Source organism: Liolophura sinensis, chromosome 5 (genome assembly GCF_032854445.1).
Source record: "Liolophura sinensis isolate JHLJ2023 chromosome 5, CUHK_Ljap_v2, whole genome shotgun sequence".
NCBI lineage: Eukaryota > Metazoa > Mollusca > Polyplacophora > Chitonida > Chitonidae > Liolophura > Liolophura sinensis.
The window spans coordinates 19,286,469-19,312,868 of NC_088299.1; the positions used below are offsets into that span (position 1 = coordinate 19,286,469).

Genomic DNA, 26,400 nt, shown 5'->3' on the forward strand with positions numbered 1-26,400 from the left:
TCTCTGGGATTCAGCTTCATAAATGTGTAATTCCGCTTAGTTCAAGACTGTCTATACATCGTGTTGGGTTAAATCGCAGGTTTTATTTATTTATTTATTGATTATTAAGTCGATTGGTGGTTTATGCCGTACTAGCTGTAATAAGGATTAAGATGCTGATTAAATGTAAGCACCTATGTACGCTCAAAAAAATAATGTGCTAATTTTAACAAAAAGTCTGTTGGCTGAGTGGTGATAGAATGTATTCTGTTATTATAACACAGTATTGTGTCATATTCAACATAATATCCTCTTGTTCTTATAGAATCGTTACGTCGAACTAAAAAGAATATGTGTGTTATATTTAACACAATTACCCTGCTGCAAGAACAGAATACATTCTAGCATCATTCAGATAAAAGACTTTCTGTTAAAGTTAACAATTTATTTCTTTTCAGACAGAATATTCTTTACTTCTGTGTGGAATGATGGGTAATTTTTGGCTGCTTTTTGTTTGAATTCGTCATAATTTCTTACCTCATATACAGTTTTTCTTCCCGTGGTGGTTGTACTGAACGTTGTTTTCAAACTTGATCTTACGAACATTGACGTAGATAATGTACATGTTTTTGACGATGGCTCCATGAAAGCCAAAATATGCAGCGTGTGTTTCTTTGTTTTTGTTTTACCCGAAGTTTATCTGTGGAACAACCAGTCTCACGTCTTTCTGAAGGACATTTGTGAGTATCCAGTCGAGATGGTCTGGAAAATGTCCCACATAATGTCTTGTTTACAGGCTAACCTGCATTGCGAGATGGTGGAACTTTTCCTGTTGGCTAACCTGACGACGTTCACTGCATGCTTATACCTGATGAACCATTTAAAGGATATATAGATGCAGATTATAGATTAAAGGTGCGTTTTGTTGACATTGCACGAGCGGCATATTATGCACTGTACGAAACAAACAAAAAAACTTGTAGCCTATCTGACGTGTGTATTGTTAATTTGACCTGATTTGTATGAAGGGTTGAAGGGGAGGGTGTGTGTGGATGTGTTTCGAGGGTGAGGAAGCGGGGTGAGAGGTTCAGGTGAGAAAAGGTACTGTTAGAATGACAAGATGATAGAGTGAGTGAGTTTGAATGTCTACTGACACCTTTTCATCAATCATAACTGCTGTAGGCTTACACGCTCCACGGATATCAATGCGACATGAAGTTCGCAATTAAATGTCTTCTGATTTAAATTTTAGATCGTGGTTAATGAGATTTTGAATGCATCACTGCAGGGCTGTGGAAATCTAGCTTGGAGCTAAACGTCTCTCGTTCCAGGTGAACGTTCTTCGCCCGTGTAACTGAGGGAGTTCGGAGCCCCGGGCTATAGGCCCAGGTTGACGGGACCGCGGTATGACGTGCGCGCTGCCGTCTGTAACACTGCAACAGGTGCGTTTACCAGTGGCTGGCGCGCAACTAGGCCTGAATCGGTTGGCCTTAACACGGACTGGCAAGCGGCGGGCCCGGATCATTTGGCCGGAGGGAGAAGTGCCAATTAGCAGGTTGAATGGGAGTAGCCTAAACGTTCATGCCATCTAGTCAATATAGGATCTGTATCTGTTATATTAACACTACTTATCACATTGTATTTGGGGACATTTTTGCGTCCTTCTTCACTTTGAAGTTCGATAAAATTTAATTGATGTCTCTTTTTCCATCCTGGCGTGCTCATTATAATACGGACATAGGTGGGCTTAGTTGGTGTCGGCTCGAGATAATCACAGGTGCAGAGTGTATCCTTATTGATCGGATATAACCACCATGCTGGCCACTTCAAATCTAAACTAACAATCGAAAAGTCGATGGTAGATTCCCAGCCTTTGTTGAGGCTATTATAAACACTGATTAATAGATCTGATTTCGCTGCTGAGATCCCCCCCTCTCCCCATTATATTTACATGCGTGTTTATCAAAACAGGTAAAACCAATTGTACCAGGTTTAGAGCAAATAAAGCGATTTTAGGGCAGCTTATTCCCACACTTCCTGATAGAGGATTGGGTTATTAAAAAGTTGGAGAAAATTTCGAAAAACAAACTGCCACTGGCTGGCCAGTTGTACGGGGATTCACGAGGTAGTATTTAATTAAGCTAACGTGACAAACGGCGGTTAGATAAAGCGTTCATTATTAAAGCGAAAGTAAAGAGAATAAAGCTAGCAGGGAGCAGAGGAGTCATAGCCGCCAATCTATTTTTCGGACATAATATTTGTTCCATCAGGTATTAAAGTCAGTGCAATAATGAAGTAATACATATATAGGGTTAAATACAGGTATCTGCGAGGGTAACAGCGCCGGAGTGAGAAGCAAATTCCACACTAACATTGTGGATAGAGGTAATAAGTAAACCCAGGATGACGTATGGCCGCACGTCACGTGCACATCTGAAACAGACGCTCGTACACCAGCCGTCAACCAAAATGGACGTTGCAGATCAATAATCACGAGGCCATTTCCTCAAAAGAAGTTTAACACAAACCAGCAAGGTATATGAAATACGAAATTAGGACGGAAGACGCAGGAAATGTTCTAGGGGAACGAGTAAAACCAACATTCAAATCCTATACCCTGCTAGCATGTAAGTTGTCGATAATAAACTATGTACCTCACTTATCGGTATATATACAATACTCCAGTAGGGAACCAGAGTTTACTGAAGAACGGGAGTTCACATGAAAACATATAGCCTGTCACATCCAGAGCGTTAGTTCCTTCGAACACTAAGCGGCAGCAGTAGATCCAGGATCAATCCTGGGTTGAGTCACATCTAAGACCTTAAAAGATGAAGTTGTAGCTTCCTCGCTTGGCGTTCAGCATGAAGGGGATAGTGCACCGACTGGTTGACCCATATCAGTATAATGGCTCGGGCGGGGCGCTTTACTTGCCTTCGGTAAGATGTCTCAGTGAAGCAGCACTAGACAAAAGAGCGGTGGAAATCCGTCCTGCAACAAGGAGGCACATTACATGCACTCTATGGATTCCTTCGTCGTCATATGACTGAAAAATTGTTAAGTACGACGTTAAATCCCAAGCACTCTCTCATTCACCCAAGCACTGAGGTATCCTCACGTCACATGTTAGTGGAAAATCTATGTCTTGCTGACAGGGCCGGACGTGGAAAGACCCTCCAGCAACCTGCCGATGGTCATGGGTTTCCCCCGGGCTCATCCCGGTTTCCTCCCAACATAATGCTGGCCGCTGGCCGCCGTCGTATAAGCGAAATATTTTTGAGTACGGCGTAAAACGCCAATCAAATAAATAGATAAATAAATAAATCTGACTGACATCAGTTCAATCCCAAAACACAGTAACGATGAACCATACTCATGTGTAGAAGCTTTTTGAAAGGACATTCTCCGCGGTATAGCAAGAGGAAGGTTTTCAAAGAGCCTCTGCCACAACAAAGTGAGGTCACAGTTCTGTGGAGAACTACAACTTATTCTGATAAAAACACAGATATTAGAGACATAAAAACCACAGTACGATTACAACCATATCCCAGTCGTCGACAAGTCGAACTGCAGTCTATATTGGACAAGGAATCTAGGAGGGAACCACACTCAAATGGCAAACCACGGCTTTGTGTAGAACCACATCATCGTTGGGAACCACAGTCGTAGAGAACTAATGCCGTGGAGAATCATAAAGGAAAACCGCTTAGCATAAGATTAGTTCTAATTTTGGGCTTTGTGCGACACCATTCACCCACAAATATGAAAGGTTTCAGGTGAAATAGTATTGATTGCTATAATCATTAATGTCAAATAAGAACCATGCCGTTTGATCAAAACCACAACCATGCCTTGGTACAGAATGGTTTCCCATCAACCATATATTCTCCACAAGGTCATTGGGAAGTATGTGGCTTTATACAAAACTGTGCTTCTCCTGCGAGATGTTGGTTCTCTATACCATACTGACTTCCCAGGGGAGAACCATGCATAGCCCACTAGCAACCACAGCTCAGTGGAATGTCAGTATCTAAGGTTAACCCGAACCAGGTGTGGAAACTCAGCTTATAAAACTGTGTCCTTGACGCGAATATTAGTCTGATCGGAACAATAACTAGCTCAGAGAGAAACAGTCTGGTAGAGGACCAGTTTTTTACGAAACCATGCCCATGACGCAAGCCTCGATCGCGTGGAAAACATATTGCTGATCGGAAACCATATATATCCATATCAGAGGGAAAAAAGATTGAGAAAGAACCACAGTTTGGTAGATAACCATAGCCTGATAAAGAACCACTGTTAAAGCTTATTCCGGCAGAAAACCTCAGCTTGGGAGAAAACCACAACCTGTGGAGAGCGAGTGTGCGGTGTGGAAGACGGATGTGAAGACGCAAAGAAAAATTATTTACAGAATGACACATATATGTATATATAACATTCACACATATATACATATATGAATAATATTGAAATGGACCAAAATGGTCAGTTATTTCTTTCTGATGTGCTTTTACTCTGGAATTCTGGGACATGTCATATTACAAAAACCGGAAACAAAATGTTGCGTGATCCGTACAATATCCACATTCAGTCCGTGTGGCAGAAACGCAAAACAGGGATCGCGTGACTTCACACTCGAACCGGATGTTCTGATGTCATAGAAACACCTCCACATCAATGGTTAAATTTGAGAATATGGTGGCGCTTTCAATTTTCTTGGTGTGTACAATTTTGCTTACTTTAAACTGCGGTATCTCGGATACAAACTACCACAAAAATAAAACGTTAAGTTTTTTAAACTGTACAGGTGATACTTTTTCGATACATGTATTAATATACATTTTGTGTAGAGTTGTGCATTGTTTTAATTCCTTGTAGAAGATGCACTTATGAGTCCAAACGCACCCGGATTGTTCACCACTGTCACAAAGCTGAACAACTTCTAACTGTTTATGCAATCCTTAGGCTGTTTTAAAACACCAGTTCTTGAGGCAGAGGTCAGTTTTTTTAAGGGAAGCCTGCAGAGCTTGGAGGAAACTACTCCACTGTGCCAGCTTCCTCGCAAACCCAATGACTTAAAGGTTAAGGCTGAGCCAATCAGAGCAGGATGCCAGAACTCGATTCCCCTTTGTCAATGATTTGTTTGATACGACGCCCACAGGACAGTGAGGCCCTCAGGACAGTGATACAAGGTCTGGCAATGATTAAACATTTCATTTATTTATTTTATTGGCGTTTTACGCCGTACTCAAGAGTAACTAACTTATAGGACAGATGCCAGCATTATAGCGACAGGAAACAGGGCAGAGCCCAGAGGGAACATATGACCATCCACACGTTGCTTGGCAGAATGTCTCGCGCAGTGCAATGATTCAAAAGACTGTTATTAAACTTCACATGCATTTAATCTTACTTATCTTGTTTAGGTACATATAGCATGTAATACAGGAATAGAAAAGGTTAGTGTAGCCATTTTAAATAGAATGTAAGAACGCATAATGAGACGTAAATTCTCTTAAAAAAAGATTAAACCATGCCCAAAACTCTATGCTTTTAACTGAATTAGCCCTCTTGAAATAGTTCTGGAAGTTTAAAGTGAAAGACAGCGCCTGACTAATGTTTATGTCCACTGAAAGACTACCATTCTAAGCATCTTAAACTGGCATTAAAATATTTTAAAGATTTTTCCAGCCCAGTAAAATTTAGTGATAGCAGATAAAAGTTTTGAACATCAGCGATGAAGGCTCAAGTGATAAATATACTTTTCTCGGCAATGGGACCTACTCGAAGAATATTTCTTCCACTGCTTGAACTGTTGATAGAGCAGACCTACTACAAGGTACTCCAGTGACCCTATTTCAATAGCCTAGCTGCACATGCACGGCCGGGCTAATCCTGGTTCATGTCGTAGGCTCCAGAGGGGTTGTGCTGGTGATTTCAACCCCAAGTAAATGTTTACAAAATTACAATAGGATCGTTGTACAACTAGATTCATCCTCAATTCTGAAACAAATGGAAATAAATCTAAGTATCACTGAGAGAGATCTACGCATTCCACGGTTACTGGATCTTATATTGCACTCACTCAATTCTGAAACAAATGGAAATAAATCTAAGTATCACTGAGAGTGATCTACGCATTCCACGGTTACTGGATCTTATATTGCACTCACTCAATTCTGAAACAAATGGAAATAAATCTAAGTATCACTGAGGGTAATCTACACACTCGACGGTCACTGGATTTTATATTTCAATTCTGCAGCGGTGGCTTTTAAGATTAGAGCAGTGCTGACCCAGTCGCGGGCGTCAGTTGCACCTCGGTTGAACACAGCGTTTCCATCATTTTACTGTGTTTCATAAAACTAAGCAGAAAAGAAACATGACTTGTATGCGAGAAGGACGAAGGAGCAAAATTAAAGTTCTACAATTCTAATAATTTCTGAAAAAAAATTTATCATAGGATTTTAAACCCTAAAATGAACGATAAAAATGTATTTCGGGAGATGAATGCGGTTTGGGCCGAGACGGTAAGCTACTGTCTGACATAATTTGTGATACCATCGTTGAGTATTATACAGCTTGTAAATCAACTGATTTTACGTCTGTAATGGTCCGTCAGTGATACAGACCTGCCCCACCACATTTGGTGAAATGGCCCTTCAACTCCAAGAAACAGCTTAGGTCGCTCAACCTGATAGCAACGTGTTTGACTGGACAAAATTCTCATGTCCATACAAGAAGCATTAAGAATGTGTTTTTCAAAAACTTGAAGATCTCTCTTTTTTTATTGAAGCCCACCTACTTGAGGTTCTGTTTCTTTCAACCATTCACAGCTAATAACAGCATTCAATCTAAACATTTTGGTACAAACGATATCAAAATATTCAGCAATGTTAAACAAAATATATATGTGGCAAAATGCCAAGCTTAATGATGTAATGGGACATTTGAATTCTGTTTGTCTGGTGTCCATCTGGAGATTATCTGTCTGGTGTTCATCTGGAGACTGTCCATATGTGTCCATCTGGAGATTATTTGTATTGTGTCCATCTGGTGATTGGGTGTCTGGTGCCCATCTGGAAATTGTTTGTCTGGTGTCCATCTGGAGATTGTTTGCCTGGTGTCCATCGGGAGATTATTTGTCTGGTTTCCATCTGGAGATTATCCTCTGCTATCCATCCGGATATTGTTTGTCTGCTGTTCATCTGGATTTTGCTTATCTGATGTTCATCTGGATACTGTTTGTTTCGTGTCCATCTGGATACTGTTTGTCTGGTGTCCACCTGGATAGTGTTTATCTGGTGTCCATCTGGAAATTGTTTGTCTGGTGTCCATCTGGATATTGTTTGTCCAAAGTCCACCTGGATATTGTTTGTCTGGTGTCCATATGGAGATCATTCTCTTCTGTCCATCTGCATATTGTCTGCCTGCTGTTCACCTGAATTTTGTTTGTCTGGTGTCCATCTGGAGATTGTTTGCCTGGTGTTCATCTGGAGATTGTTTGTCTGGTGTCAATCTGGTGATTATCTGTCTGGTCTCCATTTGAAGATTATTTTCTGCTGTCCATATGGATATTGCCTGTCCACTGTCCATCTGGATATTGCCTGTCCACTGTCCATCTAGATATTGTTTGTCTGGTGTCCATCTGGTGTCCATCTGACTGTCTGTGTGTTGCACATGTACATCTTTGCTGTGATATCAATCAGTGGCGTGGGTAGAGAACGTTACCAGCTCTGGCCATGGGAACAATCTCCTGCTTGTACTCCAGAGGTAAATACTGCTCCACCAACGTGTACATAGACCTCCTGCCTGTGGCAAAGCCTTGTCTGAAATATTACAACAATATACAACATTTTATGCTTTCGTTCATCACACAACTTATTGGTTTTGATCACTCTATAGTGCGATACAGGTGGATTAGACTGGAACCTGATAATTCACATCACTTTACATGTAACACATGTTTACTGTAAAAGAGCAGACAAGTTTAAAGAATAGTAAAAATACATGGCAGGAGACCATAAGAAACAATTCAGAAGCTACTTGCCAAAAAGACCATAGGCAAACTAATTCACCCTGCCAAATACTTGTGACAGAAATAACATGAGACTAATCCACCCTGCCAAATACTTGTGACAGAAATAACATGAGACTAACTCATCCTCACAAATACTTGTGACAGAAATAACATGAGACTAATCCACCCTGCCAAATACTTGTGACAGAAATAACATGAGACTAATCCACCCTGCCAAATACTTGTGACAGAAATAACATGAGACTAATCCACCCTGCCAAATACTTGTGACAGAAATAACATGAGACTAATCCACCCTGCCAAATACTTGTGACAGAAATAACATGAGACTAATCCACCCTGCCAAATACTTGTGACAGAAATAACATGAGACTAATCCACCCTGCCAAATACTTGTGACAGAAATAACATGAGACTAATCCACCCTGCCAAATACTTGTGACAGAAATAACATGAGACTAATCCACCCTGCCAAATACTTGTGACAGAAATAACATGAGACTAATCCACCCTGCCAAATACTTGTGACAGAAATTACATGAGACTAATCCACCCTGCCAAATACTTGTGACAGAAATAACATGAGACTAATTCATCCTGACAACTACTTGTGACAGAAATAACATGAGACTAATCCACCCAACTCATTGTGCCAAATACTTGAGGTAGAGTTTGAATTAATCTTGCAAAGCCTCTTTGTTTCAGGGGTTTGAGGAATGACCCTTAAAATACAATAACTAAATCCATGACAGAATACTACACATAACATAATGTGAGAGCCACATGTACATGTAGAGGGCCAGTAATGGATGTCAGTGTAAAATGCCTGAAGGACTAATTTGAACCAGCTTCCATATCATACACCAGGCTATTAAATTAAACTGGCTTTGCATTGTGAATTTCTACTCCCCAATTTAGATATTATACACAACAAAGACAGGCTTAATTGCATTTTAGAAATCAGATTGATATGATTTGCATAACTAAGCTGAGGTTAACAGAACACGTTTGGAATCAAAATAATTGTTCTGTACCAAGTTCACTGGTGTTTATGCCTTTGGTAACAGATGTTCTTTTTTCAAAAAGTGAAATGCATTTTCACATTCATTCTGAAGGGAAATTCATCACCTTGCATGGTTTTATGACAATGTCAATGTTTACGCCAGGCAATGTAATCAGGACATTTTTTACTCATAAATGTTTAGTGAAAATAAATAAATAAATTCATGATTTTTGTCTTACATATTATTGTTTCCATGACTGAATCTAAATACTTTTCTTCATAACTATTTAGTCATGGTAATTAATTTGATCAATAAAATCTTCACCAAATAACATATTGTAATTTAAAGGAAAGAAGAAAATAATATATAAAAAAAACAAACTGAACTGACTTTGTGATTATTCAACGCAGTGAACTGCAGACCGTTTCCTTAACATCTGTAACCTGTTGTCCTCTGTAAACTGATGACTTCAGTCTTCATACATGGATATTCATGGAACAGAAATTTAAGTTTTTCCCCCCACATGAAACTGAGCACTTAATTAACCTCTAATCTAGCTTTTGCTTTAATTTATAAACACATTCTGATAATCTGGAGCTTATTACAAGCTCAAATGTGCTGATCTTAACTTTATTTCCCAAGTTTATGGGATGAAATGAGTATTTTTTCTTCACACTGTTTTAATGAGAAATGTCAGGGCTCTTGACAGTGGCTTATTTTAGGCACTTTCTACCACTGGCTCAAGCTTCAACATCGTAGAAAAAGTGTAATCTAAAGCCGTGCAAAGATCAACACAGATGGTTTAGTGAATAGTGAAGAATTTAAAATGTCCATTCACCTCTACAAATGTCTTGTGAGATTTGTATGAGCACACAGACATTACCTCTTCATCAGAAGTTCTACGTCCTCCTCTGTGACCGTCACTCTGCCCGCATGATCAGCGAATGCTCCAAGGTCACTGGTCACATTGGTCCAATACTTGTCAGCACTACAACAACAACGGTACATCACATAACTGCCAGTATCTAATCTACTTGCCACCACACTGTTTCTCTCCAAAAACAGGTTTAAAATAAATAAATACATAAAAACTGGGGAAAAAAATGAAATCAAGTGATGCAAACATGTTGCCTTGAAGTGCCCCATCCCAATCCCACATGTATCCAACCCTACATGTATCCAATACTACATGTATCCAACCTTACATGTATCCAATCCTACATGTATCCAACCTTACATGTATCCAATCCCACATGTATCCAATCCCACATGTATCCAATCCTACATGTATCTAACCTTACATGTATCCAACCTTACATGTATCCAATCCCACATGTATCCAACCCTACATGTATCCAATCCTACATGTATCCAACCCTACATGTATCCAATCCCACATGTATCCAATCCTACATGTATCCAACCCTACATGTATCCAATCCTACATGTATCCAATCCTACATGTATGCAATCCAACATGTATCCAATCCTACATGTATCCAATCCCACATGTATCCAATCCCACATGTATCCAATCCTACATGTATCCAATCCCACATGTATGCAATCCTACATGTATCCAATCCCACATGTATCCAATCCCACATGTATCCAACCCTATATGTATGCAATCCCACATGTATCCAATCCCACACGTATCCAATGCTACATGAATCCAACCTTACATGTATCCAATCCCACATGTATCCAATCCTACATGTATCCAATCCCACATGTATCCAACCTTACATGTATCCAACCTTACATGTATCCCATCCCACATGTATCCAATCCCACATGTATCCAATCCTACATGTATCCAACCTTACATGTATCCAACCTTACATGTATCCAACCCCACATGTATCCAATCCTACATGTATCCAATCCTACATGTATCCAATCCCACATGTATCCAATCCTATATGTATCCAACCTTACATGTATCCAATCCCACATGTATCCAATCCTACATGTATCCAACCCTACATGTATCCAATCCTACATGTATCCAACCTTACATGTATCCAACCTTACATGTATCCAATCCTACATGTATCAACTCCCACATGTATCCAATCCCACATGTATCCAATCCCACACGTATCCAATCCCACATGTATCCAACGCTACATGTACCCAATCCTACATGTCTCCAATCCCACATGTATCCAACCCCACATGTATCCAACCCTACATGTATCCAATCCCACATGTATCCAACCCTACACGTATCCAATCCCACATGTATCCAATCCTACATGTTTAATACTACAGTCAATTTAGGAGATAAATTGTGGAAGTTGTAAGTATGGCAAATAGTGGCGATATGTTTACTGCACATTCACTGTCACAGGCTATTAAATTAGCAGAAATATAAGTCCATTAGACTTTGTCCTATATATCCTCAAGGCCTGACAATTTCATGGAAAATCAAACAAAGGTTATGAGAAACTCGACAGCTCACCGGTAATGGCTTCAGTTCAAATGACAGCCTAAGTTGACAGGACATTTAAATTCATATTGAGCAGGGTAGTGTCTTTATGATGAGCTCACTGTGTAAACGTTGGTGTGCACACCATGTTTAGAGTGAGTGAGTGCCCAGGGTTTAAGGTCACACTTAACAATTTTTCATCATATGACGACAAGCAGTCATGTGGGTGATGAACTGCAACTTTGTTTGCGCAGGGCAGTTTTCCATTGCTCCTTTATCTGGTGCTGCTCACCGAGGCGACATGCCAAAGGCAAGCAAGCCCTCTCACCCGGCTTATTATACTTAAACTGGTCGACCAGTCTGCAAATCTCCCTAATTATTTAAAATGAGAAAATCCCCAAATCCTGTCCATCATTCTCACCAAGGTTCATAAATATGATGTGAAAACTGATGGAATATCTGACCCAAACATAAATCCTTACCATGGTCAACAAAACTGAATAGTACTGGCTAAGACAAAATGGCAAAGTCAAAAACCTGATAATTTGAATTAAAATCCAAATATACTTAAGTATTGAAAATTATTTACTTAATGAGGAATTCTAGGCATGCCAATTGTCCACACCAAGTTTCAGCAAGACAGTGTAAAAACTGTGGCAACAGCTGACCCAAACAAAAAAAACCTTACCCTAGCCTACTATAGTACTGGCTTGAATATAATGGCTAAGCCCAAAACCCGATAGTTTAAATAAAAATGAAAAATATCCCTAATTTATAATCAAAATGAGTAAATGTCCAAATCATTCATAGCAAATTTCACGAAAGTGGTGTGAAAACTGTAAGACTAGCCGACCCAAACATGAAAACTTACTCAATTAACAAATAAAAAAGCTTACTGAGACATTGGCACCATTTCCCCCCCTCAAACTCACAATACCTCACCTTACTTTGTAGCAGCAAGCTATAAAAAAGCAGAGCATATCAAGGGAGTTTTATAATGTTATAGTGCAAACTAGTTCAGAAATACAACAGCTCAACAAATTCAATCATCACCAAATGCTAAGCAGAGTTAGGAACAAGAGAACAGGACAAACCAGTGAGTGGTCTGTCTTATTTGAAAATACTTTTTGCAGGGTGGGTATTTGGAACTACCTCTCGGTATCTATCTCCTTGGCATTATAATCTTCTAAATAAGGATGTGATGTATTTCTAATAAATTTGTCTCAATGTAGATTTTCTGTTTATATCCAAAGACACATTTAATCTTCATTATAATAACATTCATGAAAATATTAAAAGCATAAATGATTAAAATTCCATTTGAACACATTTGTTAGCTGAAAAAATCCAATTCTAACACAAATACATTTATTAAACATGCTTTACATCCTCAGTTAGAGCATTGCTATGCATACCAAGAGGTGGTCCTAAATACCCACCATACAATGACCATATATACCAAGAGGTGGTCCTAAATACCCACCATACAATGACCATATATACCAAGAGGTGGTCCTAAATACCCACCATACAATGACCATATATACCAAGAGGTGGTCCTAAATACCCACCATACAATGACCATATAATTATACCAAGAGGTGGTCATAAATACCCATCATACAATGTTGAGGAGGGTGGAACGTACACATGTTGAGGAGGGCGGGGACATACACATGTTGAGGAGGGTGGGGACATACACATGTTGAGGAGGATGGGAACATACACATGTTGAGGAGGATGGGAACATACACATGTTGAAGAGGATGGGGTAATACACATGTTGAGGAGGGTGGGGACATACACATGTTGAAGAGGGTGGGGACATACACATGTTGAAGAGGATGGGGTAATACACATGTTGAGGACGGTGGGGACATACACATGTTGAGGAGGGTGGGGACATACACATGTTGAGGAGGATGGGAACATACACATGTTGAGGACGATGGGGACATAGACATGTTGAAAAGGGTGGGGACATACACATGTTGAAGAGGGCGGGGACATACACATGTTCAGGAGGGTGGGGACATACACATGGTGAAGAGGGTGGGGACATATGCATGTTGAGGAGGGTGGGGACATACACATGTTGAGCAGGGTGGGGACATACACATGTTGAGGAGGGTGGGGACATACACATGGTGAAGAGGGTGGGGACATACGCATGTTGAGGAGGGTGGGGACATACACATGTTGAGGAGGATGGGAACATACACATGTTGAGGACGGTGGGGACATACACATGTTGAAAAGGGTGGGGACATACACATGTTGAAGAGGGTGGGGACATACCCATGGTGAAGAGGGTGGGGATGTACACATGGGTGGAGATATACTCATGTGAATTCACTTTATCACATGGATGTGACGACCAGTTTTATGGGTGAAGGAAAAAGGGTTTTCCAGGGTTAGGAACACTTTCCTCCTTTGGCCACAAATGTAAGACTGTGCAGATCAACCCCAGAAGACTGCTTACTGTCACCAAGGTCTCACAAGCAACAAGAGTGGGGAATAATCATATGATGGGGTACAGCACATATTATTCTGCAGTGTGTAAAACAATGAAAATCTCACATCTTTTCAACTTCATTTAGGACATCCTTGGAAATGTTGGACTTCAAAAAATGGGAGAAAATTCCCTTAGTCAGACTTGCTGGCATTCGCAGTTTGCCGATCATTTTTGTTTTCTTCTCAGGTCTGTGGGAAAAAGAACAGAAATACATCAAAAATGACAATTACTTACTTAGCACTCAGGCAGTCATACTGACCATATCTACAGCCATCTTAGTTTCCAGGCTCTCAAAATGAACAAAAACATGATGTTTATCTATAAAAAGTTAAATTTTCATACAAATTTATTTCAATCCCAGGCTTAATAGCTTTCAGAGAGCATCATTTTCAGTTGCATTTTATAAAATTTCTTTATGCATAGTCACATTGTCACCTTCAAAGATCAGAAACTTTTTTTTTCTTCCAGATATGGTCCTGATAGCACATGTAAATACTGTATCAAAAGTCATTAACTTTGTAACGAGCAAAAGATGATATGACATACAGAATAGATGACCAATATAAACATGCCACTACACATGTGCGTACATTCATCAAAACATGTTGCTAATTGAAAAAAAAAAGGATATACTGTTTTTCAATTTGTCAGAGTTTCTAATGATCTGAAGATTTTTTTTTGGCAGATTTTGCTGCAGGTGGGATTAGTGCTTTCATGCCTTGTGTGTGCAAACATAGCTGATCATGAATTGATCACTTACCCTAATTCCTCAACCTTTTCGCAAATAAAAGAATAACTTTCAGAGCAATTTAAGCATGTTTTAATTTGACTTAGGAGACAAAACTACATTGGATCTGTCGGCCAATTTCAGGGCTTCTGACTTCTATCAGTCTACACAGAATAATGCCTCGAATATGCTTGAAATACCTCGCAAACATGTGAACAGGTTGAAGAATTACAGTAATCTTGAACAGCTCTATCACATGCACTTAACTGATGTGGCAAAGTCCCCAACTCACACAGAATTCATGAAAATCTGACATAGTTGTGTAGGAAATCGCTCAGATGGACAGGTGTTCCTGATTTCTATGTATCTGAAATCTGTCTGATATTTCAAAAGCTTCCAATTACACTAGAGTTTCCATGCATTGTCCACATCCTAAGCTGGGCTGTTTTAGAAAGGTGCTGCACCCTCCCCATGAAATGTGCACCCTCCCGATGGAATGTGCACCCCACCCATAAAATGTGCACCCTGAGCATAAAATGTGCACCCCATCCATGGAATGTGCACCCTGCCCATGACACACTCATGAAATGTGCACCCTTCCCATGAAATGTGCACTTCCCATGAAATGTGCACCCTTCCCATGAAATGTGCACCCCGCCCATGGAATGTACACCCTGCCCATGGAATGTGCACCCTGCCCATGACACACCCATGAAATGTGCACCCTTCCCATGAAATGTGGACCCTCCCCATGAAATGTGCACCCCGCCCATGGAATGTGCACCCCACCCATGAAATGTGCACCCCGCCCATGAAATGTGCACCCTTCCCATGAAATGTGGACCCTGCCCATGGAATGTGCACCCCACACATGAAATGTGCACCCTGCCCATGAAATGTGCACCCTTCCCATGAAATGTGCACCCTCTCCATGAGATGTGCACCCCGCCCATGACACACCCATGAAATGTGCACCCTTCCCATGAAATGTGCACCCCGCCCATGGAATGTGCACCCCAGGCATGACACGCTCATGAAATTTTTTCTCACAAGCTTAGATCTAATGGCATTAAATGGTTTAGTTAAACATTCTGGAAACTCAAATTCCAACTGCTGTACAAAAAAAAGGCTGAATGTGAAGATTATACCTTGGTTTGGGTTTTGTTATTTTCTGTTTGCCTGTGGTCACAGGTTTGGGCGCAGAGTTCATGTTTCCGGCCAGTCTCGAGACTGACATTGGCGTCAGCATTTTCCCCACGGTCGTATTCCTCACAGTATTTGGGGTTTTCACTTGAACATATTTCTGGACCCTAAAGAGCATGAGAAAAAAAAGTAGAAATGCAAAAATTTCAGATACATGTAAGTAACCCACTGTTTGTCATCAAGTTCATGAGGCACAATTAATGTCTCCTGAATGAAGGCTGCAGCCAAACCAACAAGAGCTACATGTAGACTGCGACAAAGATAAGACTGTTCTAACCACAGGAGACACTCATCACTGTAAAACACCAAACCGACTTCTCTATTTAATCACAGAACACATCATTGAACACATCACCGTACACATCACTGAACACATCACTGCACACATCATTGCACGCATCATTGTATACATCATTGAACACATCACTGTACACATCATTGCACACATCATTGTTTATATCATTGTACACATCACTGTACACATCATTGTACATATCATTGTACATTTCACTGTACTCATCATTGTACACATCATTGTATACATCACTGCATACATCACTGCACACATTATTGTACATATCATTGTACATATCACTGTACTTATCATTGTACACATCACTGTACACATCATTGCACATATCATTGTATACATCACTGCACACATCACTGTATACATCACTGTACACATCACTGTACACATCATTGTACACATCACTGCACACATCATGGTATACATCATTGCACACATCATTGTTTAAATTATTGCACACATCACTGTACACATCATTGTATACATCACTGTACACATGATTGTATACATCACTGCACACATCACTGTATACATCACTCCACATGTCATTGTGCACATCATTGCATACATCACTGCACACATCACTGCACACATCATTGCACACATCCTTGTATACATCATTATACACATCATTGTATACATCACTGTACTGAATACATGTACATGGATGTCACTGTTTGGTAATGAGACTTACATGCGCTCCGGAAAACCAAACTGTTGGGTGCCCAAACCACGGTAAATGACCTAAAGTTTTACCCGCGGACTCGGAAGGTGTATCCCAGGATATACTGCGTTGATTTTGCCTGTTACTGACTGAGCACTGCGGTGGATCATCAGGGAAGGTCAGGGGATTAATGGGAGAGTTCAAACATGTAATACACAAGCTCACGCTTCACTGAGCAGTCAGTCTCTGCTTCTACCACCAACGGTTAATGTTTTCCTCAGTCTTAACCATAATAACTGCAGTACATGCACTTTGCAACACGTTGAATGTTTTATTATTGTTAATTTGTGATAAATGGGAATTTGGGAGAAAACCCTGTGGAGATTAACCATTACTACCCATCACCTTTACCCATGTGCAGTGTCATGTTAAATATCCGTTTTCAAACTACAGGGTTCTCTGTACAGAAAGTTGTAGCAGAATTTGGCACACTGCGAACCCATACTTGCAAACTAGGCCTAGCAGTAGCCGAGGTGAAGATGTCAAACTGTGATCAAAGCGACACCTAAACACGTGTGTTTGCATCGCTGCAGCTAAACATTTCTTGTTTATTTCAGCTTAATTTGAGAGACTGTCAACTTCCGCCCGTGCATATTAATTTGAGAGACTGTCAACTTCCGCCCGTGCATATTAATTTGAGAGACTGTCAACTTCCGCCCGTGCATATTAATTTGAGAGACTGTCAACTTCCGCCCGTGCATATTAATTTGAGAGACTGTCAACTTCCGCCCGTGCATATTAATTTGAGAGACTGTCAACTTCCGCCCATGCATATTAATTTGAGAGACTGTCAACTTCCGCCCATGCATATTAATTTGAGAGACTGTCAACTTCCGCCCATGCATATTAATTTGAGAGACTGTCAACTTCCGCCCGTGCATATTAATTTGAGAGACTGTCAACTTCCGCCCATGCATATTAATTTGAGAGACTGACAACTTCCGCCCGTGCATATTAATTTGAGAGACTGTCAACTTCCGCCCATGCATATTTTGTATTCATGAATACTTAATACTGAATCCATTCCCCTCAGATGAAATTCTAGTCATACAGATTGGTTTTATCTATACATGTACATGTAGATACAAGCCACTTACAGTCAAAAGACTTGAAATTTCAACGTATCTACCAATCGATCACCTGTTTTTCGCTGTCAAAAGGCAAAACAATAATCTTAAGTCACTTCTGGGCAAACTGTATATGTAAAATCATAAAACATTTTGTTTATGAAGCCAGTGATGGTGTTTTGCGAAAACCTTGCGTCAATTACATTTTCTGTGTTTCATGGGAGGCTCCTAATATAGAAACGCGGGAAAAGGAACTCCCCTGCAGTAAAAAGACAATTCTGACTGTAAAGAAACAAAATGTGCATGTAGACAGATATACTAAGGAATTAAATTGACATGGGAAGCTGATGACAGATATTTCTCAGTGAAATTTGTTTTTCGCTGAAATACATTTGTACACATATTCGCTGCATAATTGAGGGCTCTCAGCTGACAACCATTCACCACATAACGGTGTGAGGTGACTTCCCTGTAGGCCTAACCTGAATAATCGGTTTGTCGACAGTGTACGTTCATTGTTTGGCGTGGTCATGCTTTCAGTGTTTGGAATTTAAAGGAGGTTTGTAATAAACATCACCTGTCTTAATAATTTCATTCACGGGTATATTTAGAGACGTACATGTAGGCCTACTGGTCGGGAGACCGGCACACCTCACTGTCAGTAACTTCATCGCATGTGGCGAGGATTAGCAACCAGAGCTGCCATGAAGTGTCATGAAGGGTAATTAAACGGGCTAATCGTTGTCTTCTGTTTTTTTGCTGCCAACTCTGATCGTGCGACAGTAAATAAAAGTAAGTCACGTGCAGAACTTTAGGTCATTTACAGTAATCAAGACGTATTAAAACTAACACATGAACTGGGCCCAGTGCTTCAGAAATGTATTATGACTTAAGCCCGGTACTAACGTTAGTCCAGACTAAAGTGCCGCTTAGTTTGTACTAGGATGAGACTGGCACTGAGATTTAAGCTTGGCTTAACTTTAATATACATTTGAACAATTATAAAAAAAGTTTTAGTATTCACACAAACTTCTTTCATACAAAGCAAAAGCTCTCAGAAAGCATCACTTTGAGTTGCACGGTCACAATGCCATCTTTAAAGTTTTGGATAAAACCTTCAATTTTGTTCTAGACATGGCCCTGTGTCTAGCCACAACAGTACAGACATGGATCAAGGGGAGAGAACTTGTGAAACGAAATACCACCTTTCACACGGGTTTATTTCAAATCACATTCAATATTCAATGAAAAATTGTGTCCCACATTATTAGCTTTATGGAGAGCAACTGTAGACTTGACTATCTATCAATCAAAAAAGCCTTCATTTCCGATAAGCAAGTTATGGATCTGGGTCTGAATTATCTGTAGTGAGAACTACTCCGACTAAGAAACAAAAAATATCGTCTGAATTTCTTGAATAATATAACAAACCCCAGTCAAAATAATTTTTTGACTGGAGGGGTTTATGGGTGGAGGGGATTCGAGTGCCACGAGTATAGCCCTGCCAATCATCAAATACCTCCTGACAAAGCCATAGCCAATCCAGTGAGAGTTGGAATAGAATCTGTGAGAACACTGGTCAAAGATCGACTGGTAGTTCAGAATGGAAGTCTTGTGTGAAGATTTCTTCAAGAAATAATTGCACAGATTTGTAAGTGACATGTTACTTGTGTGAATTACCTGTGAGACGGGGTAGCTTCTTCTCCAGAATTTTCCCCAGAGGCGACAGAAAGGTTGGCCATTGCAACAGAGTCCCCAAGTCTGCTGTTCATGTCTTCTGTGGAGAGGGAATCACCAGGTCCCGCTGGGGAATCCCCCAGTCTTGACTGGGAATCCCTTAACACTGACAGGTCATGCTGTACATCCTGGAAACAGAGTAATGGTCATGTTAACATGATAATCGGACTTGTCGGTTTCTATTTTAGTATGCCGAGAATCTGTCTGCCATAAGAGAGTGATGGCGATAAAATAAAATATAATGCTCTGATCACAATAACAATAATCATTGAAGTTCTCATTGTTGCCTACTGCGAGATTCCTTACAGAATGCAGTCTGATCTTCTGGCATACTGTAAATCACTGAAAATTTGGGCCCAAAAATTAATTTTCAGAGGTAAGTTCAAAATGTCATAAACTAGCACTTTTGGCACCTTTTCCAAACAAACTCCAAAATACCTTTATCATGTTTAAGATCAGCAGAGCTCTCAGAATCCGGCAAAATGAGTAACGGATGAACTTTAGGTCATTTACAGTGATTGTTAAACAAGCAAAACCAACCAATAAATCTATCAGTATATTGTTGCACAATATAACACAGAACTGTATAAAAAGAATACAACAACTACCATCAAATGTTAAAAAGTATTTTCATTTTATCCGTACATAAAAAAACAGCAGAGTAAGAATATGTGCTCTGACAAAAAGTTTGGGAACTATTTGGCCCTGATGAATTCAGTGGTCATAATATGAAAGCCTTTTCATCCTATGTATTGGGCAGGGACATTGTGCCATACCTGTACAACCCCTTCCTGACTGATCACTGCAGTGATGTCCTTGGCTAGTGGCCTGGCCTGCATTGATGTGTTCACACTGTGGCCATATATCACGTGTCTGTCAGTGCCACTGTCTTCACTCACAGTCTCACGATTCTCAGTCTGCTTAACATGTTCTGGGGCAACGCTAACAGTCTCATTACCACCATCATTAACATCCTCTTCACCACCTTCAATGTCATTATCACCATCAGCAACTTGTTCTTTGCCTTCATCTATAGCCCTCTCAACATCATCAACTTGGTTTTCAACATCTTCAATCTCATCATCTCCTTCCACATTATCCCTGTCCTTATCACTGCTGTTATCACTTATGTGAAGATCAATGTTTTCTTCACTGCTCACCTCTTCAGGACCTGCAGAATTGTTTACCCTTTCTTTCACAGATTTCATATCCTTGTCTACATCGTCTGTCAAACACCGGCTGTGACTTTGCCTGTCTCTGTGACTTGCCTGAGCCGATGTGTGGACCTCAGGGGCCTCACTTCCACCATCAGGCTGAGACACACTGTCCTCACCCTCCTTGCTCTGAAGGATCCCTGCAGCGCTCTGCACACCTTGGACATCATTGTCGTCATGACTGAGAGACAGCTCTGCTCCCTCACTGAAAGCGGACTTTCGTCTGTGGTCTCTCCGTCCTGTCTCCTCCTCTGGTGCAGACCGTTCTGGATATGAGAGGTCAGGTGAACCCGGCCGACCACTGTGCCGCGGTTTTCCAGGGCTGCCCATGCTGGAGGCGATGTTCAGCCGGTTGTGGCTGTTCAAGTCACTGACTGCAGTTGGCTCCCACTGACCGTCTGAAGCTGATGCGCTATCATCATGATGCACCATGCCAGCACTGACGCTGTCCACAGACGTTCTGTCTGCGCTCCTGTGCCTACTACTGCGCAGTGACTTCCGCCGATGTGTGCCACTGCTGCCGCTGCTGCCTGACCTTGATGTGGCTGTTATGTGTGGCCCACTTCTGGGTGTCGAAGACTCTGTGTCTCGCACAGACCCACTCCTCCATGCCCCACCCTGGGTCTGCTCTCTCTCAGGGGATGCCTGGGGCTGTGATTCAGGGATCACCTCTTTCTCATCCTCTAACTCTACAATGCTCCCCAGGGTGAAGTCAAACTGGACTGTAAACAAAAACCACCCACATCTCAATACAGCATCTGATAATGTTCGTTAGTATGCAATGAACTACAACTTTAGACAGTTGGTCAGTAATGCTCTAAACCGTTGCTGAGGATTTTTGTTGCACTGTTTCACAGGCGGAGGCAACCTGAGTGCCTGGACCAACCTTTTGGATCAGATTTTCACAGACAGAGCAAGCCATTTGTGTATACCAAACTGATGGAAGGTATTCCATCAACCTTTTGGGTCAGATTTTCACAGACGGAACAAGCCATTTGTGTACACCAAACTGATGGAAGGTATTCCACCAACCTTTTGGATCAGATTTTCACAGACAGAACAAGCCATTTGTGTATACCAAACTGGTGGAAGGTATTACCACAACCTTTTGGATCAGATTTTCACAGACAGAACAAGCCATTTGTGTATACCAAACTGATGGAAGGTATTACAACAACCTTTTGGGTCAGATTTTCACAGACAGAACAAGCCATTTGTGTATACCAAACTGGTGATTATACCATCAACCTTTTGGATCAGATTTTCACAGACAGAGCAAGCCATTTGTGTATACCAAACTGATGGAAGGTATTCCATCAACCTTTTGGATCAGATTTTCAAAGACAGAACAAGCCATTTGTGTATACTAAACTGATGGAAGGTATTACAACAACCTTTTGGGTCAGATTTTCACAGACAGAACAAGCCATTTGTGTATACCAAACTGATGGAAGGTATTCCAACAACCTTTTGGATCCGATTTTCACAGACAGAACAAGCCATTTGTGTATGCCCAACTGGTGGAAGGTATTACAACAACCTTTTGGGTTGGATTTTCACAGACAAAACAAACCAAACTGATGGAAGGTATTCCAACAACCTTTTGGATCAGATTTTCACAGACAGAACAAGCCATTTGTGTATACCAAACTGGTGGAAGGTATTACAACAACCTTTTGGGTCAGATTTTCACAGACAGAACAAGCCAAACAGAACAAGCCATTTGTGTATACCAAACTGGTGGAAGGTATTACAACAACCTTTCTTGTCAGATTTTCACAAACAGAACAAGCCATTTGTGTATACCAAACTGATGGAAGGTATTACAACAACCTTTTGGGTCAGATTTTCACAGACGGAACAAGCCATTTGTGTATACCAAACTGGTGATTATACCATCAACCTTTTGGATCAGATTTTCACAGACAGAACAAGCCAAACAGAACAAGCCATTTGTGTATACCAAACTGGTGGAAGGTATTACAACAACCTTTCTTGTCAGATTTTCACAAACAGAACAAGCCATTTGTGTATACCAAACTGATGGAAGGTATTACAACAACCTTTTGGGTCAGATTTTCACAGACGGAACAAGCCATTTGTGTATACCAAACTGATGGAAGGTATTCCACCAACCTTTTGGATCAGATTTTCACAGACAGAACAAGCCATTTGTGTATACCAAACTGGTGGAAGGTATTACAACAACCTTTTGGATCAGATTTTCACAGACAGAACAAGCCATTTGTGTATGCCAAACTGGTGGAAGGTATTACAACAACCTTTTGGGTCAGATTTTCACAGACAGAACAAGCCAAACAGAACAAGCCATTTGTGTATACCAAACTGGTGGAAGGTATTACAACAACCTTTCTTGTCAGATTTTCACAAACAGAACAAGCCATTTGTGTATACCAAACTGGTGGAAGGTATTACAACAACCTTTTGGGTCAGATTTTCACAGACAGAACAAGCCAAACAGAACAAGCCATTTGTGTATACCAAACTGGTGGAAGGTATTACAACAACCTTTCTTGTCAGATTTTCACAAACAGAACAAGCCATTTGTGTATACCAAACTGATGGAAGGTATTACAACAACCTTTTGGGTCAGATTTTCACAGACAGAACAAGCCATTTGTGTATACCAAACTGGTGATTATACCATCAACCTTTTGGATCAGATTTTCACAGACAGAACAAGCCAAACAGAACAAGCCATTTGTGTATACCAAACTGGTGGAAGGTATTACAACAACCTTTCTTGTCAGATTTTCACAAACAGAACAAGCCATTTGTGTATACCAAACTGATGGAAGGTATTACAACAACCTTTTGGATCAGATTTTCACAGACGGAACAAGCCATTTGTGTATACCAAACTGATGGAAGGTATTCCACCAACCTTTTGGGTCAGATTTTCACAGACGGAACAAGCCATTTGTGTATACCAAACTGATGGAAGGTATTCCACCAACCTTTTGGATCAGATTTTCACAGACAGAACAAGCCATTTGTGTATACCAAACTGGTGGAAGGTATTACAACAACCTTTTGGATCAGATTTTCACAGACAGAACAAGCCATTTGTGTATGCCAAACTGGTGGAAGGTATTACAACAACCTTTTGGGTCAGATTTTCACAGACAGAACAAGCCATTTGTGTATACCAAACTGATGGAAGGTATTACAACAACCTTTTGGGTCAGATTTTCACAGACAGAACAAGCCATTTGTGTATACCAAACTGATGGAAGGTATTACAACAACCTTTTGGGTCAGATTTTCACAGACAGAACAAGCCATTTGTGTATACCAAACTGGTGATTATACCACCAACCTTTTGGATCAGATTTTCACAGACAGAACAAGCCATTTGTGTATACCAAACTGATGGAAGGTATTACAACAACCTTTTGGGTCAGATTTTCACAGACAGAACAAGCCATTTGTGTATACCAAACTGATGGAAGGTATTACAACAACCTTTTGGGTCAGATTTTCACAGACAGAACAAGCCATTTGTGTATGCCAAACTGATGGAAGGTATTCCATCAAACTTTTGGATCAGATTTTCACAGACAGAGCAAGCCATTTGTGTATACCAAACTGGTGGAAGGTATTCCATCAACCTTTTGGGTCACATTTTCACAGACAGAACAAGCCATTTGTGTATACCAAACTGGCGATTATACCATCAACCTTTTGGATCAGATTTTCACAGACAGAACAAGCCATTTGTGTATACCAAACTGATGGAAGGTATTCCATCAACCTTTTGGGTCGGATTTTCACAGACAGAGCAAGCCATTTGTGTATACCAAACTGGTGGAAGGTATTCCATCAACCTTTTGGGTCAGATTTTCACAAACAGAACAAGCCATTTGTGTATACCAAACTGATGGAAGGTATTACAACAACCTTTTGGGTCAGATTTTCACAGACAGAACAAGCCATTTGTGTATACCAAACTGGTGATTATACCATCAACCTTTTGGGTCAGATTTTCACAGACAGAGCAAGGCATTTGTGTATACCAAACTGATGGAAGGTATTCCATCAACCTTTTGGATCAGATTTTCACAGACAGAACAAGCCATTTGTGTATACCAAACTGATGGAAGGTATTACAACAACCTTTTGGGTCAGATTTTCACAGACAGAACAAGCCATTTGTGTATACCAAACTGATGGAAGGTATTACAACAACCTTTTGGATCAGATTTTCACAGACAGAACAAGCCAAACAGAACAAGCCATTTGTGTATACCAAACTGGTGGAAGGTATTACAACAACCTTTCTTGTCAGATTTTCACAAACAGAACAAGCCATTTGTGTATACCAAACTGATGGAAGGTATTCCATCAACCTTTTGGATCAGATTTTCAGACAGAACAAGCCATTTGTGTATACTAAACTGATGGAAGGTATTACAACAACCTTTTGGGTCAGATTTTCACAGACAGAACAAGCCATTTGTGTATACCAAACTGGTGATTATACCATCAACCTTTTGGATCAGATTTTCACAGACAGAACAAGCCATTTGTGTATACCAAACTGATGGAAGGTATTACAACAACCTTTTGGATCAGATTTTCACAGACAGAACAAGCCAAACAGAACAAGCCATTTGTGTATACCAAACTGGTGGAAGGTGTTACAACAACCTTTCTTGTCAGATTTTCACAAACAGAACAAGCCATTTGTGTATACCAAACTGATGGAAGGTATTACAACAACCTTTTGGGTCAGATTTTCACAGACAGAACAAGCCATTTGTGTATACCAAACTGGTGATTATACCATCAACCTTTTGGGTCAGATTTTCACAGACAGAACAAACCAAACTGATGGAAGGTATTCCAACAACCTTTTGGATCAGATTTTCACAGACAGAACAAGCCATTTGTGTATACCAAACTGGTGGAAGGTATTACAACAACCTTTTGGGTCAGATTTTCACAGACAGAACAAGCCAAACAGAACAAGCCATTTGTGTATACCAAACTGGTGGAAGGTATTACAACAACCTTTCTTGTCAGATTTTCACAAACAGAACAAGCCATTTGTGTATACCAAACTGATGGAAGGTATTACAACAACCTTTTGGGTCAGATTTTCACAGACGGAACAAGCCATTTGTGTATACCAAACTGATGGAAGGTATTCCACCAACCTTTTGGATCAGATTTTCACAGACAGAACAAGCCACTTGTGTATACCAAACTGGTGGAAGGTATTACAACAACCTTTTGGATCAGATTTTCACAGACAGGACAAGCCATTTGTGTATACCAAACTGATGGAAGGTATTCCATCAACCTTTTGGGTCAGATTTTCACAGACAGAACAAACCATTTGTGTATACCAAACTGGTGGAAGGCAAGTAACCTTCCATAAAGTTTGTACAAGACCACCTTAGTGCTCCTACCAGCACTCTC

The 26,400-nt window shown here is 40.5% G+C and overlaps 1 protein-coding gene across 2 annotated transcripts in view; it reads right to left on the reverse strand.

Annotated features, from left to right (window-relative positions):
* Positions 1-5,310: 5,310 nt before the first annotated feature.
* LOC135465722 (uncharacterized) overlaps positions 5,311-26,400 on the reverse strand; it is a 29,744-nt gene continuing 8,654 nt past the window's right edge. For both annotated transcript variants that reach the window (XM_064743039.1, XM_064743037.1), the window contains exons 6-11: positions 20,518-21,677; positions 19,685-19,869; positions 15,849-16,010; positions 14,039-14,161; positions 9,908-10,012; positions 5,311-7,808 (exon numbers count right to left, since the gene is read on the reverse strand). In XM_064743039.1, the coding sequence (XP_064599109.1) occupies positions 7,685-7,808; positions 9,908-10,012; positions 14,039-14,161; positions 15,849-16,010; positions 19,685-19,869; positions 20,518-21,677 (1,859 nt within the window). In that variant the 3' untranslated portion in view covers positions 5,311-7,684. The remainder of the gene's footprint in view (positions 7,809-9,907; positions 10,013-14,038; positions 14,162-15,848; positions 16,011-19,684; positions 19,870-20,517; positions 21,678-26,400) is intronic.